This window comes from Scomber scombrus, chromosome 15 (assembly GCF_963691925.1).
Source record: "Scomber scombrus chromosome 15, fScoSco1.1, whole genome shotgun sequence".
NCBI lineage: Eukaryota > Metazoa > Chordata > Actinopteri > Scombriformes > Scombridae > Scomber > Scomber scombrus.
This window is the reverse complement of record NC_084984.1, coordinates 17,649,497-17,665,494: the sequence shown is the minus strand read 5'-3', so window position 1 is coordinate 17,665,494 and position 15,998 is coordinate 17,649,497. Positions and strand designations below refer to the sequence as shown.

At 40.4% G+C, this 15,998-nt stretch overlaps 1 protein-coding gene across 1 annotated transcript; it reads right to left on the bottom strand.

Annotated features, from left to right (window-relative positions):
* Positions 1-1,660: 1,660 nt before the first annotated feature.
* Positions 1,661-15,740, bottom strand: akna (AT-hook transcription factor). The gene is made up of 22 exons (XM_062435234.1): positions 15,365-15,740; positions 14,380-15,112; positions 13,952-14,255; positions 12,068-12,142; positions 9,867-10,023; positions 9,526-9,647; positions 9,373-9,432; positions 9,176-9,294; positions 8,921-9,083; positions 8,285-8,445; positions 7,984-8,139; positions 7,597-7,843; positions 6,606-6,712; positions 6,082-6,329; positions 5,729-5,879; positions 4,803-4,955; positions 4,509-4,621; positions 4,125-4,256; positions 3,699-3,818; positions 3,402-3,500; positions 2,524-2,668; positions 1,661-1,937 (listed from the first exon to the last, which is right to left on the bottom strand). Exons 1-22 carry the CDS (start codon positions 15,738-15,740, stop codon positions 1,661-1,663), a joined length of 4,218 nt encoding a protein of 1,405 aa, XP_062291218.1.
* Positions 15,741-15,998: the final 258 nt, after the last annotated feature.

The window sequence follows — 15,998 nt, the reverse complement described above, 5'->3', positions numbered from 1 at the left end:
TGTTTTAGCGTCTCACTGTTGACTGGTGATATTTCTGACTGTGAAGTAGTGATACTTTTCCTTTAAAAAATGCTAATGTGAAGCCACCGTGTTTGTGATGTTTTAGCTGTAGCTGTTAGTGGTCAACTGGAAAAAATAACTAATATCTATATTTTCTTTGTCTGTTTCCTCCTCTGGTGCAATGTAAACCCTCCAATGGTGAATGGCTTTGCAAAAGAAAAAAAGACTTCAATCCAACTCTTTAACTTTTATTTCCTCCCTCCTTTCCTTAGTCCCTGGCCAAACAAGTTGTATATTGCACTATAATGCATTTTCTGTGATGCAAATGCTTGACTTTGTGTTTATTTTTTTCTATTATAATTTGCTGTTGTATAGGGTTTACTCTGTCAAATCAATTGATTTATATCAAATTTATTTATCAGAGAAAAATATTATTGAAACATTAGTCTGTCCTAAAACTGTTTAACTTATTGGGATTGTATGTTTGCGAGTGTCGAAGCACAAACAATACTTCCATGTGTACCTAATATGTACTAAGGCTGTCTAATAAATTGGCTTCCATTACATTTAAGACTCAAGTCTTTTTGAATATCTTTACTTTTTAGTGGATTCTTTTAAAATAAACTCGAAAATACACATACACAAAATGTTCATTTTCATCTTTATTTGGCTGCTTAGGGACAACTGAGAAGATTCCCTGTGAAATATTAAAAAACACAGTTTGAGAAATGATGGTACAAAAGTAAAAAAAAAAAAAGAAGAAAAAAGATTAGAGATCAGAAACAGAATTCACTTAAAATCCACAGTTCTTCAGTATGTTTCAACCATGTGTAACACAAAATCCTTAAAACTTGTCCTTTGTTTGCAGTCCCACCTGTAGAGATGGATGTACATCAGGTGCTGAGGTGTGTGAATGTCTGATCCACGTAAAGCTGTTCAGTTACTGTAAACGTCTGGCTCATGTACACGTGCAAGCTTATGAAAAAATACTGTAAAAAAAACTACATTCAACATGTACATAATTTGTAAAATTTGTAGTCAACATACAGAGTAAAACAAGACAAGAACTAATGTTAAAGATATCCAGGAGAGTCCGAGTCCATCACAGGTGCGATGAGCGAGTGCATTTCATTTACAGCACTTTGTATCTAAGAGGGAAAAAAACTTGCAACGAAATAACACTGAAATACTGAACTTCTTCTAGAAAAGATGAAAAAAAACATTCACATGATCACAGTCACATAATACCTCAAAATAATTGAGTATTTACTGGACAACTGCCTATCCAGACAGCTAAAGTAAAGAAACTAAATTTCTTCACCTCATGTTTGAAAATGAATATGATCAACAACATTTCCAATCAAACTGATCTACAGTACTACATCATATATGGTAAGTTAGTTCATCTTTTCTTTGTATGCCAGCACATTGCTTAAATAAATATTATATCTGCTAAAGAAACTAATTCATATTTGGCCGCCTGAGACATACAGTAATGATGTCATTAAGAAGTGTCAGTTTTTCTCCAAGCGTAGGAGCCAAATAGAAGTTACAAAGAGAGAGATTTCAGGTTTTTATTCACTTTGTTCCTGCACTCAGTCCTGAGCTGACTTGATATACATATATATAGCTGGTAGGTGACATATATCTGATGTTCAGTCTAGTAGCTGCAGGACTGAGACAGCAGCTCCTGGTAGTGCAGTCCTGTAGCCAGAGAGCGGGCCATGTGTCTGGAGGTGTGTTTCATGTGCCGAGCAGCTCTGATGGCTCTGTTCAGAGAGCTGTCAATGGTACGCTGCTCATCAACGGATAGGGAACGTCTCGTCCTCCCCCTCACCTCCCTGCGACCTCTGATCCCTGAGGATGTGCCAGTGCTGTTGCTAGGAGACACATAGATGGGAGGTGGGTAGGAGTTCATCACAGGACCAGAGTACAACCTAAGGAGAAGGTGGGGATAATGATAAGACAATAAGTGTATGAAGGAGTGAAGTCTGCACACCGTTAAGCTCCCCAATAAATTATGTTCTTCTCCTTTTTTAAATAAAAAAAAACATCTTTATCTTTTTAAGACATTTTTAACATCTTTATTATTTTCTTTTTAAGATGTTTTAAACAAGCGAAATGATGCTTTGGTTGTCTTGGTATTTATGATGTTATGTCCGCAATTCCTCTAGTTTCCTTTAAAAACACTCTAACCTGCATGTATAGTGCAGCAATCAATGATTAATGATTCTGTGCAGTCGTGGTTCATTTTCAACATGTCTAATATATGTTGATTTATTGTATATTTACTGCAGAAGCAATATATTACAACAATTAGTGTGTATTATACACTGTATGGAGCTGTACTGTATGTAATGTGGAATTGTTTGCAAATAATCAGAGTGGCTGAGTCAATGTTATTGGCTCATTCATTCATTTCATTTCAACCATTATTGGATAAACTTCATTAAAGGTCTGGTTAGTGGGTGTGTGTGTGTGTGTGTGTGTGTGTGTGTGTGTGTGTGTGTGTAGATTCCTTACAGCAGTGGTGGTGGGCACACCGGCGTGCACTGCAGCAGTGCAGGAGGAGCTGCAGCTGTAAAATATCTGCTCCTCGCTGCTCTGTCCAGGGACTTGGCTGGTTTGCGGCACGTGTGTGTGGGGGAGTCTGAGTCTCTGCGACAGTCTGTGAATCACACAGCAGGTCAGGAGCTCCAGTAACACTTCAGATGATTAAACTAATTTCATTCACTGCGGTCTGAACCCATTTATATGCCAAGTGCACTGAGTGTAAAGAAATGTGTGCTGCTGATACTGAACTATAGACTCTCAGATTTTGACTAGTCATGAATTAATGACATCATCAACCACATACAGAGCCAAGACTCTGCAATACAGAAAACTGCACACACCTCACAGTAAGCATTTTAAAATTGAATAATATTTCTTGCCTGCTGTAGGCAGTAACATTAGTACTAACGTGGTTGCAGGCTGTCAGTAGACGTTATACATCTATAACCTACAACTGGTACGACAGTGGATTGTGCGACAGGAAGCTGTTTAATCCTTTCTGTGGAGTTTCAGTCAGCACTTTATTTTGTAATTGGTTCGTTCATCCATCCATCAATTTCCTACCTCTATCTGGGTCCAGGTCACATCAACTGATTAATTATATGACTGGGAATTATTGCTATATACAGCTGGGAAGTACTGACATAAATGTGATAGAAATGTCAATAAATTCATGTACTTAATTGGTTTTCTATCATTCTTTCACTGGTGTGACCATAAACATGAAAAATGTATTAAACTGCATCCTGTATATTAAAACAGTTTTAATTCTTTAATCCTTTCTTTTTAAGTTCTTTTATTTAGTGAACATTGCAGAAACCCTGTGTGATCACATGTTCTGGTCTCACCTGTCTCAGTGCTTCTGTGCAGTTCAAGGCTTCCACAGTGAGGACAATGACGTAAATGAGAGGTTGAGTGAGTCGACTCTTTGTTGCCACCAACTGGCCCTGATTAAAAAGACAGGCAGAGGAGTGATCAGTGATGATAATGCTGGAACACTGGTTTCAAATGAACTAAAAACAAAAGAGTGGCTTTGACCCTCTTTGCTTGACTGTAATAACAGACAAATAACATGATGAAATTCTGACTAACACAAAAGACAAAAAACACAGATTTCCTGCTCAGAATGAAAGGAGCCTCCTTACTTTCAGATCGCCCTCGGTGACATCGTGACAAACATTGAGGACAAAGAGGAGCTTGACCTCTTGTGCTGTCAGGTTCATCTGCTGGTCCAGACACTCGTACTGACACACCAGGATCCTGCCCTGTAACACAAACACACACACACACACACTGTGTTTTCCCTGCAAGCAATTATAAAAGAGGGAAATAAATGCGTTCTAATTACAAAGTTATTTCTACTGTGTTTTGTCAGATAACGAATGCTTGCAATTACTGGGGTCTTAATTAAACAAGTTCTCAATTACATGTGTATTTCTGTTCTGAACTGTACCAATAAGGCTCTGGGTTGTACTGTTGATGAAAGAAATTGACTAAAAGCTGCTGAAACATCTGAAGTTGCCAAAAGAATCAATTGGATCTATTTTTGGTGAAGGGATGGATCTTCTTACTGGTGTGTGTTCTGCTGCGGTAGGTATTTGTGCGTGACCAGTGGCTGTCTGGTGCTGCGTCCGATGTTTGAGTACATCTGGACACCTGAGGCTGAGGCCGAAGTGTGGAGGACTCCAGCTCTGAAACTGATACTTAAAATAAGAATATTACATAGATTAAATGATATACTTGTTAAAATCACATGCTTTTATGAGTGTTCTAGCATATGTGTCTATGTACAGGTAAAAAATACACATCACTTAGTCAGGGTCTTGTGTGTTATTCTCTTTGGACTAAATGAAAACATTAGGTTTTATGTATAAATGTTAATGGAGAATATGGTTTATTCACCTAATCCTTAATTAAAGGATACATACATACTTTATAAGTTGTGATGTACTTACAGATGTCAGCTTGTGGTTTTTGTCTGTGTGCAGGAGCGGATCTCTTTCTGGCTGTTCGTCTCAGCGTAGACTCTTCCTCAGATTCATCAACCGGAGTTCGGCGCTCCCCAGACCTGAACAACGAGAGAAGACCAACCTAAGAACAAGCTGATGTAAAAAAGCACTTAACTAGTAAAGTACAGTGTATTTGTATAGAGCAGTGTAACCATGGAGGAGGAAGGCTTCCAAACTCTATTCAGATGCTTGAGTCTAAATATGAACTGTGTTATTTACACCTGGAAGACACAAACCAACCTGATGCGAGGTGTAGAGGTGATTGGGTGAGTGCGCTTCTCCTGAGCTGGAGGAGCTGCTCTCACAGAGCTGACAGGCTGGTTATTTTTCAAACACTTTTCTATTCGGCCCTTCAGTCTGGTCACCTCGGCCTGCAGGGTCTGGATTGCATCACTAAAACAAGAAACACACCACAGATGTTTAAAATCACATGAAACAATCCAGTTGGGGTCTATTTTCTGCATTTATAATTCATATGTTTTGGTTTTCAGTACCACACAAATCCAAAAGGCAAACACCAGGAAATGTGACTGCTGACCTGACAGGTGAATGAAAAGTATCAGTGCAGGTGACAGTCTCTCACACACACACACACACACACACACACACACACACACACACACACACACACACACACACACACACACACACACACACACACACACACACACACACACACACACACACACACACACACACACACACACACACACACACACACACACACTTTGCAAAGAGTCATGCAGCACCACACCATGCAGGAAACAAGACAGAGTACCTCCTAATACTCAACCACATTCACTAGCAGCCGATTCTGTAATACAAATACATAAAAGAATATGATGATATAAACATTAAGGATAGTTCAGCATTTCATGGGCTGTGTAGCTTGCAGGGTAAACTTCCAGGAGTCAATTTTAGAGAATGTCATCTGAAAATATTATTCTCATCCATTAGAAATAAGTTGCCTGATTTAAATCAAAGCTGTTTTCAGAAAAAGAACAGGAAGATACGGCAGCACTGTTTTTTCTACAATATTCTGCCCCCATACTTTGAGCTAACAAAGCTCGTTCACTTTGAATCCCATGTAGGAGTCTCTGCAGGGAGACATAAATCTGGCCTTGTTTGCAGAGCTATCGCCATGGCAGCTGCTTCTACACACTCACTCGCGATTGGTCGCCTGACTGGATCTCAGCGCTTTGAGAGAGTCGCCATGGTGAAGCCGTGCAGCGGGGGAGGAGCTTGGGTAGGAGCTGTGGAAGGAATCGAGGGATTCAGCGTACCGGTCACTCTGTCCGTCTTCAGACACGGTGTAAGCTGCAGTCACAGAGGGTTAAACACACAATGAAAGAAAAAATTAAGGCATGAATGAGAGAAAAATTCAAAGTGACGATGAAAACAACAAGACAACAGGCCTTAGTACTGATTTAATAGATACTATTGTTTGTAAGTGTTTCAAATTACTCAAGCATCTATTTAAAAAACAATCTCAGTTGATGGATAGAACTCGGAGACTCACTGCAGTCACTCTCCAGCCCAAACTCACTGGTTCCGCTCTCAGCCCTGGTTTGGTCTGTCTCACTGACCCAGCGCTGGGGAGAGCAGGAGAACGAGCGTCTCTGCTCCGTGTGCCTGGTTCTCCACCGGGAGATTCTGCTGGGCTCTAAAGCCGTGCGCCTGTGTGACGGTGAAGAACCACGAGACCGTGCTGAGACTGGGCCTGAGGTCTGAGGCTTCCCTGAGTTCACCTCCTGAGGGACTGAAACACTGCCACACAATGGAGGAAAATTCAAACAAAGACAGAAAACACACAAGACCTGATCAGATATGGACTGAAATACACACGTTTGGATGAAAACAGTAGACTAAGGAGTGTTGGGGTATTTAGCAGTTGTAGGATCAGACATGGGACTGGTGTGTGTGTGTGTGTGTGTGTGTGTGTGTGTGTGTGTTACAGAAAAGGGGGAAGGCACGTGAGGTGAGATTTATGGTGCAACAAACACTGCATGTATGATGGCAAGAGGCAGTGTTGGACCACCTCACCTCTCTGGCGCCCTCTGGTGGAGAGGACTAGGAGCTGCTGCAGGAGTCAGATGGCTGCTCTCTGAGCCGACAAACCCACTGTCTGTCTCTGGAGAGATGATGCCATCCTGGTCAACACAACACACAACATTACACACCATCCATCTGTAGACCAAATGTAAAAATCTCAGGTGATCTTTCTAATAATTCACTGATGTACTGTTGCTACTTTAGAAAAGCAAAAGGCCAAGAGTGGCTGTTTTTATGTTGTTGTTGGGCAGAAATCAAATTAAATGTAGACTGAACACTTGTTTAGTGGCTCAAAAGGTTCAAGAAAGCTTTGTGCTTTGGCTCTTAAAACAGCAGCCATGAAAACACAAAAACATTGTTACTGAATGGGGTGCATAATCAATTTCCCCCTTCTTCTCTTCATTAATCTATGTTGTTATTTTGCACATGTTAAGACAGGATGGATATTTTAATTTCATTTTTTATAGAGGTCAATCTTCTGTTAGTAACACACACACACACACACACACACACACACACACACACACACACACACACACACACACACACACACACACACACACACACACACACACACACACACACACACACACACACACACACACACACACACACACACACACAAACTTTAAGGTTTAGTTATGTAGGGATGGATGAGAATGGCTGCAGCCATCATCAGTATAATTTTGTTAAACATGAAATATTTCAGGAACAAGCTTGTTTTAAAGTTTTAATTAAATGTTATACAATATCTCAACAGCAGAAATAAATTGAATAAATGTTTCTGAAAGCTATGAATCCTGTGATGAATGACTGCAGAAAGCATTTTAGTTTCAGATGAATGATAAAAGCAAAAGCCTTCTGAGGACTGAACTCTGCAAATAAACCTAACCATGTCACATTTGTTGAGTGGAATCCATGTCGAATCAATGAAAGTCTTTTGTTCATCCAGACCAGACAATATGTGTACAACATCACTGACCTGAGAAAGCACCCTGCTGGCTCCAGTTTGTAGTTTGGAGCTCCTCTTATCTGATGCAGCAATCTCTCCCAGACTGCTCAGACTGCTACTGTGGGACTTTCCCGTCTCTAACCTCCTACTGCTACTGGGAGCATGAACGGGGAGCGCGGTGGACTGGCTTGAGGCCCTGCGTGGATGATTGGATTTGCTGGTCCGTTTTTTGCTAGAAGGAACAGGAGCGGAGTCGTGGTGGTCTGATTCAGCTTGCCTGTCCGAGACAATTAGAGACCTGAGTCCTGTGGAGCTACTGAAATTAGCTTTAACAAAGTCTTTACCATGCAAGTTTAGAACAAAACAAAGATCTTAAGACTGATTTCCAGTTTTTAATATGCAGCAGATGAAACTAACCTCTGTGGAAGACTTCTCTGGACTTCTGTTTCTTGACCGTGTCCCTCTTTGCCCTTTTCCATAGGCAGCATGTCAGTTTTTGAAGCAACAGAGAGGGAAGCTCCATCTCTCAGGCCATGGTCAAGGAGTGTTGGAAGTTCTTTGAAGCTTTGGTAGCTAAACAGGAGAAAAAATATTCAGAGTAAAAAATGGACACTCTTTTATTGATGATACACACTCACATGTTCCATAGCTGTGAACTTTTGTCCAAAATGAAAAAAAAAACTATTTAAAAAAACAAACAAAAAACATCATCACTTACTGATCTATCGGTGTGAAGTCTTGATCATCATGTCTGTGTTTTCCATTCAGAGGTTTGAGGAAGACAGAATTCAGTGTTTCCTCATCTTCTGTCTTTTCCTCCTCTTCATCACTTTCACTGACTAAGCTCACCTCCACCGCTGCTGCCCCTCCTCGATCGACCTGGAACGAGTTACAAACCTTGATAAGTATGACATATGACAGTCAAAGTAGAAACAGTGTGTCAGAACCAGGGCATAGTTTTCAATTTGCCAAAACTTCGAGACTTTCACGAATGAACACATCATTTTATATCTTTTTTATTTTTTTTAAAAGGTAGTATCAGTAACTACTAAATACTTGTAAAAGGCAAACAACACTGGGCTAGAAAAATATCAAAAATATTCACAATATCTTACATAATGATCCCTAACAGGAAAACAGTTACAGTTGTGTTTCTATGTCGCTAATGTAAAGTATTTACAAATAAATTCAGAATCACATTAATAAGCCAGTACACTAAATGTGCAGGCTTTGTGGCACCAACACACAGACATGCTAACATGCTTCGTGAACAGGTGCACAACATAATCGACTGTGCAATGAAACAATAATCACTTTGTAGCTGTGTACATGTAGACAGTGACTTTGGTGGTACCTGTGTATGAGACAGGGCTTCTCTCCCCTCAGATAAAGTGGCAGGTGCAGGAGGTGGAGATGGAGGCGCTTCACAGATGGGCTGCTCCTGTTGCATCTGTTCCACCTGCTCCTTCAGCTCATCCATACCCAGCCCGCACTGAAAGATGAGCCCATCCAGCTCCCTGATATAAACACATACATAAATGCACATGAAGAAAGGTAAAAAAAAATAGTGTGCATATAAGTACATGATATAAAAAGTAATCGCTCTTACCGTTCAGGATCAAAGTTGCTGATTTCTGCTCCTCGCTGCTGGAGGTGTTTGTGCTCATCCCTCGCTAACAGGTAGCCCCTTTCTAAAGAGTCGAGCCCCTGAGCAAGCTGTGAGAGACCCTGAAAGAGAGCATGGGTTCATTAGCTCAATTATGAGGTGGCTGGTGTGATTACGGACTTCTACTGTTTGTTTCTTACCTTCATCTGTTCAAAAGGTTTGAGTTTTTTACTGTTAAGGAGGTCCTCAAAAGTCTGCAGCTGAAGAAAAAACACAACATTTGTCCAGTTAAAACCTGTCATCAAGTAAACCAGTGAGGATTTTCAGCACATCCCCGAAGATAGATCAGATACCTGCTGGAGGAACTTGTCGGCCTGATTGTAGAGAATTTTGGCCAGCTGCTGCCCCACCTGAGGAACTGGACTTCTTGAGGATGAGACAGAGGCAGATGAAGAAGGACGGGCAGCAGAACTTCCTGTTTATTTGACAGACGTGCAGAGGGAAGAACAACAGTTATATGATGAGAGCTGTAAACAGCAGCTGAAACATAGATGGAAGCCACTTTATTTACTTGCATATATATTGATGACAAATTTAAGTGATATATTTAATTGTTGATGAGGGAAAGATGATTCACTGACTTATAAAATAATGAAGAATTTGACAGAAAAGATACTGAATAAGATGCACATACTCTGATTAGGGCTGTGTCCGTTTGGATGAAGAGTAGCTGAGTTGGTCTTTGCTCTCTGAGCCTGAGAAAATTCCAATGTCATGACATTGGAAGCCCCCGTCCTCAGTCCTGAATGAACAGAGTGACCGGGCTTGGGAGGGTCAGAGTACAAGTTCACCTGGTGGAAATGAGAAAAATAAGTACCTGTGATAATGGTCATCCCCCCACTAAGATTTTAACTTCTGAATATATGTGGTTATATCTTGGAACCACTTTTTTTCTTTCCACAAGAACAGTGATATCAGTTACCTCAACTACTGTCACATTTCACAGCTTAATTTTACTGAGTACCTTATTTTAGAATTGAAACTTTAGGCACAACTTAAGAAAAAATAGAGATGATCAGATTTTGTTAAACTAAAACAGAAATTCCCTGAGACAAATAACTGCAGTATTCAGACCAAGCAAATAAAGCAAAGCAGTGAATCATCATCTATCATCTCGTGTTTTCACTTCTTGTTTTTCTTGGCTTCATTATATCATGTCAACACAACATGAGGTCATTGAGGTTGCTTTAAGCTCAGAAGAAACACTAAATGAATTGGGGCTGGACTGTGTGATAAAAGGGTAAAATGAACAGCAGCTGCCCTTCCTCTCTCCTCTCCCTGTTAACACACACATACACAGAATGAATGAAATTGAGAACGATAAGCCCTCTGAGCAGTTAATCATAATGACCTTAAACTGACCTCAACAGTACCCATAAAACAAACACACACACACACACACACACACAGGCTTACGAGCTGTATTTCACCCAGCCACTTAAGCTTAAGCATTTATTACTTGACAGTTAAAAAGGCAAAACACTGAAAAAATGGGTCAGAAAGATTGAAATGATCTAAATTTAGAACATCGTCATGTTTCTGATAAACTGGATGTATGCTGATTCATAGAGAAGCCACACTGACAGCAGTCTGAAAGATTGGGGAGTTTATTTTTGATTGGACATAATAAATGATTGTATTTATTTATAAGCTTTGAAATCAAAAATCAAGAAAAATTAGATTTTAAATTAATAATCTTACTACATCTCTTTTTGTTTGAACTACATAACAATACATTTCAGTATTATTCCCACTGTGTGTGATTGTGTGTGCAGGAGGAGGGGGAGACAGATGGTGGTTCAGTGTTGTGGTGAAGGAGAAGGAGGAGAGGCCAAGAGCTCACTAAGCTGATTTTAATTGGTGCTGATTGTGGCATACTGCTGCTCCAACATAAACTGGCCAATAATTCTTTAAAGGAGCTACTTGAGAACACTCCTACTTCATTTCTTTCTCACTCCACTTTTCTGAGATTCTCTAAATCACTTGTTCTGACATACTGTTTTGTCTTTGATGTGCTCAGACTGTCTGCCCTTTCAAAATAAGACATTAGAAATAAAAACACACTTGACTTATTAATATTTGAATATACATCTGAAACAAGGCGTTATTATTCTATAATTAGAAAGTCTGTAGCTTTTTTTTAAACCTTCATTTAATGTGCTTTCATTAGATTCTTCTGCACAATTGATTTTTAACCATTTGATCGTTTTATTGTGGCACATTTGATCATATTTAGGCTTCTGAACTGTGAAGCATTTTTATTGTGTGCTACATAAATAAGATTATTATTATTATTACTAGAAAGACAATCATATAGTTGCAATTTTTTTCTCCTATACTTAAACAAAACATCCAAACACTGCAAATAAAAAGGAAAAAAATACCACTAGATCATACATGTCATATTAAATAACCACAATGGTACCAATACAGCAATGAAAAGTGAATGATATATGGACATAAATAAATCCCTAACACTTTGGCTTTACATGTCTCTACAGATTAAGCTCTATTTTGAAAATAATCATGTTTTCACTGCAATTCCTTTAATGAATGAAAGCCACATCATTACAGAAGTGAGTCAGGTATTTCAGTTAGGTAGTTCATCTGTCTTTCTAAAAACATTTGTTTTAAAAACTGAATAATTTAATACTAATGCCTGCATTTGAGGAAAAATAAACTGTCCATCATTTTAAAGCTTTCTAATAATTCAGAGGTGTTATATAGACTTAAAATTGAGAGCAAGAATACATTTTGAAAGTTATTTTTAAAACTCCAAACTACTGCACACTGTTAAATAGTGACAAATTAAAGCCTGATTTCTAGATGAACTACCTTGGCTTCCAGGCGCAGGCGATCAATGGTGTTCTCTGCCTCGGCATACTTAGTCAGCAGTCTGTTATAGTCCTCCTGCAGCCAGAAGAGAGGACATTAGAAAGTAAGGTAGGAGAAGAGGAGAAAAAAAGGTGCAAAAGATTCATGGGAAGAGGAGGAATTAAAAAGAAAGGGAAGACAGAAAAGTTTGGCAAAAAAGGGAGGCAAGGAATGAGAGGACAGAGAGAATGGAGCAGACTTTAGGCACTGTTAGGCCTGATTTATAGATCTAAACACAGTAGATTGAAAGTATGTGGAGACACTGAATGGAAACAATCAGTTTGGTGACCATGTACTATTGTCTATGTAATGTATAAAGTGGCTCTTTAAGACACTGCTCCACTAAAAAGGTTCCAGTAGAGATGTTATAATTACACTAATGTAATGCAAGTAGCTAAGAACATCATTCTCAGCATTTAAATAGTGACTAAATGTAATGATCCTTTTTCATCATCCTTGTGCAGTGGCAAAACTTTAATCACATGGTTAATACAAAGGGAGAAATGATCATTCACAAAAGTCACCCTGACAAGCAAAGTTAATCCATCCTGGAAGATGAACTCATACACTATTACTATATGACACTATAACTGAGAGTATATGTGTTATCTCAAGGTCACTGATCTGCAGACTTTATTGTACTTTCCACTTTCAATCAAAATCTATGTAGTAAAAACAGAAGTCTCATGTCAAAGCTCTGTAATTGTCTTGGTGCAGCAGATTTATTAAGAATAAAGCACGATATAGTGTTTTTACTGATAATCTTGTGAATTTTTCTGTTTTTTTGGTACCACAGTTATATCAATCTATCTAGTATATTCATGTGTGTGCATTCCCTGCTCAGCACTTCATTTCTAGTAGTGTGACTTGAGCGTTGCCACAGAAACAGGGAGGATGTAATAAAGTGGGACAGCTGCAGTATGGCTGCCTCTGGGAACAAGCATGAAAGGCTGTGACGTGTAGCGGGCTGCATGAAGCACCTTGTTTTGAATATTAGGGCTAAATTTGAAACTTCAGAAGTGAAAGGAAAGTGGAAGTTCTCCCTTAAGGGAAGATTTCCCTTAAGAGATTTCTAGAATTCCCTTCAGGTTTTTTTAGGAATCATGTTTGATTATGATAGTGTAAGAAAAAGTATAACTGCTCTTTGAATTTCAGAAGCGTTTTATCAAATTGTGTAACTCTGCTTCCTAGACAATAACATGTTTAGAAGAATGCCTGCACTGGTCCACCTACTATAATAAATACTACAATTTTTGGAGAAATGCCAATATCGACAGCGTATCACAATCATCTTAATCTTCAAATTTATGCACAGCATCATTTTATTCTAGGAGATGGTATCACGAACATGTTTGCATTGTTGCATCCTGTGAGACATTGTCAACTGTTGAAACTACAACCTAAACTTTATAGGTTAATTCATCTGAAACAATGAGCATCCATGTTAGTGTTTTAAGGTTGATTTCTCATCCATTGAAACACCTAAACAACAGGAGATCAGCCAAATCTCCTCATCTCCTTCCTCACTTGGCTGACAAATGACAAAACTGTGCATCGCAGCCAACACCTGTGAGGATTGAAACGGAACATCTAGTTCCTCTGCTGACTTTGAGCAGGTTTAACATCTGTGATTTACTTGTGTTTCATAAAAACTTCCTAAAAGCTCAGTTTTCCTCATACTCACAAAACCACAAGGCTGGCATTGTAAGATTGACCTTCTATTTATACTGTAATTACTGTAAATACTATAATATACTGCACTGTTAATTAGCTCAGTGTTTGGGTGGTTAAAAGTTAGTTTCAGTTTAGTGTTCATGTGCTCTCTCTCTCTCTCTCTGCCAGTACCTGCAGCTGTTCCAGCAGTGTGGTGGCTTGCTGTCGGCATCTGAAGTCCTGAGGCACAGTGGACTTGGGGGCACTGGTTGGAGGTCTGTTAGAGTCTGACGGGGCAGGAGGTCCATATGCGGTGCTCAGTAGGACTTCTTTCACAATGTCAGCAGGAGATTTAAACACTAAGGGGGGCTCAGGGGAGAAGGACTCCTTCTTGGACGAGTGCTTGCTCTTGGGGGGCTTGTAACCACTTTTGGGGAAACGGACCTTGGGCTCCACCTTGGAGAAGTCTGGTGTCCGGTGACTCAGAATCCCCGATCTGGAGACACAATTTGATTCATGTTTAAGGTTTTTTTTTTATCATGATGTATGAAAACTGAACTACAAACAGTAGGTGGATTTAGGAGGAGGAAGCAACATGAGGACAGGTGAAGATACCTTACCTGGATTCATTGAGTAGAGCAGCATTGGTCCAGGCTTTGGGTGTCTTGTACTCTCTATCTGGACTGGATTTGGAGCATTCTGCCCTGAAAGAACTAGAGCCACCAGCCTTTGAACATGTAGCATCAGGAGATTGCTGCCTCATCTTCCTCGGTGAGGGAGTGGGCTTTTGATGATGCTTATCTGACTTTAAAAGCCCATTACTGACTCCACTGCTTGTTTGGGGAAAGACGGCTGCTGCTTGAAGCCCCCACGTCTCACCCGTTTCAGATTTCCGTGGACAGGGTGGACTGGACCTGAGGCTCGTGCAGCCGCTTTGTGACTCTGGAAGACTTTCTATGAAGCCCATATCTGGAAGTGTTTCGACTTCGATCCCCGGAGTGGCGGCTAATTCCTCAGCAGTGAAGTGGCGGAGGTGAGGGAGGGTGGAGGAGGTGAGTGGTGAGGTAGACTGGTATGTTGGGCAGTGGAGGTTGGAGGCTGCGGGTTCTGGCGGGTGAGCGCTACAAAATTGTGTCCAGCTTTTTTTAATTCGGCTCCCACCCATACCAGTTTTATCTCTGAGCTCTCCTGATGTGTGTTCATGTTTCTTTCTATTACTGTAACTTCTCTTAACCTCTTCCTCTCCATCTTTTTCCTCCTCTGTCATGTCCAGGTATTCGTCGCTCTCATGGAGCTCCTCCACCTCCTCGTCCTCAATTTGTGCTTTCAAGGTATCCAAGGTGTCATCACCTACTGAAGACATGGAAAGATGTGGAAACAATGATTTCAGACATAAACCGTCTCCAAAAAAGCAGCAGCCTCATCTAGCTTTAAAGGAATAGTTTGACATTTTAGGAAATACACTAATTTGCTTTCTGGATGGATAACCCTAACCCTAACCATAGTCTGGATCTGTCCAAAGATAACAATAATCCACCTACCAGCTCATTAGTTTAATCTGACATTTCTATAAAGATATTAGTTGATTTATAATCAAACACTCACATTGTAAATCCTCTCTTGGTGATTCAATGTGAGACAGATGTTCACTCAGGTTGTAACTCAGCTCCTCAGGCAGCGCATCAATCTCACTCCCACTAGGGTCTGCTTCCTCTGGGGTGATCGCTCCGAGATCCCACGCTGGATTACACTCTGCGTCTAAATCGCAAGTTTCCTCCAGTCTCACGTCCTCCAGCGCCTCCGCCAGTCCGATGATGCCGTTCTCATCCATCTGGCTGACAAAGTCATCCACTTTCTCTGCCTGTTCTTCATCCTCGTCCTCCCACGCGTCCTCGGATATTACAGAGCTGGTGCGTGAGTTGCGGGCCGGGGCGGGGGTCCAGAACATGACCCCCGCCGTAGTGCTTTTTCTTATCTCCATGTTACCCTCGGTCCCGTCTCAGCCAGGCACGGGAACCGCCTGCATGTTTTCTTGTTGCTCGGGCTCTGCCGTGAGGTCGACTTTCGAATCCATGGCTACAGACGCTCGCAGCTTACAGGTGGCGTCATTTAGCTGGAGGGACAGCTGAGGAGGACTCAACGGGGAGTCTTCAGTCTTTGAAACTCCTGAAATAACAGCAGATGTTTGATATCAATAACATTTTAAATCTTTAAACTGTCAAACAGGAGAAATCAATTT

Coding starts and splice junctions, on each gene's coding strand:
- akna (XM_062435234.1), bottom strand. CDS start 15,740: ATGGAGATAAGAAAAAGCACTACGGCGGGGGTCATGTTCTGGACCCCC. Junction 8,446..8,920: donor AAGCCCTGTCTCATACACAG/GTACCACCAAAG, acceptor AACTCGTTCCAG/GTCGATCGAGGAGGGGCAGC. Junction 2,669..3,401: donor GCACAGAAGCACTGAGACAG/GTGAGACCAGAA, acceptor TGTGATTCACAG/ACTGTCGCAGAGACTCAGAC.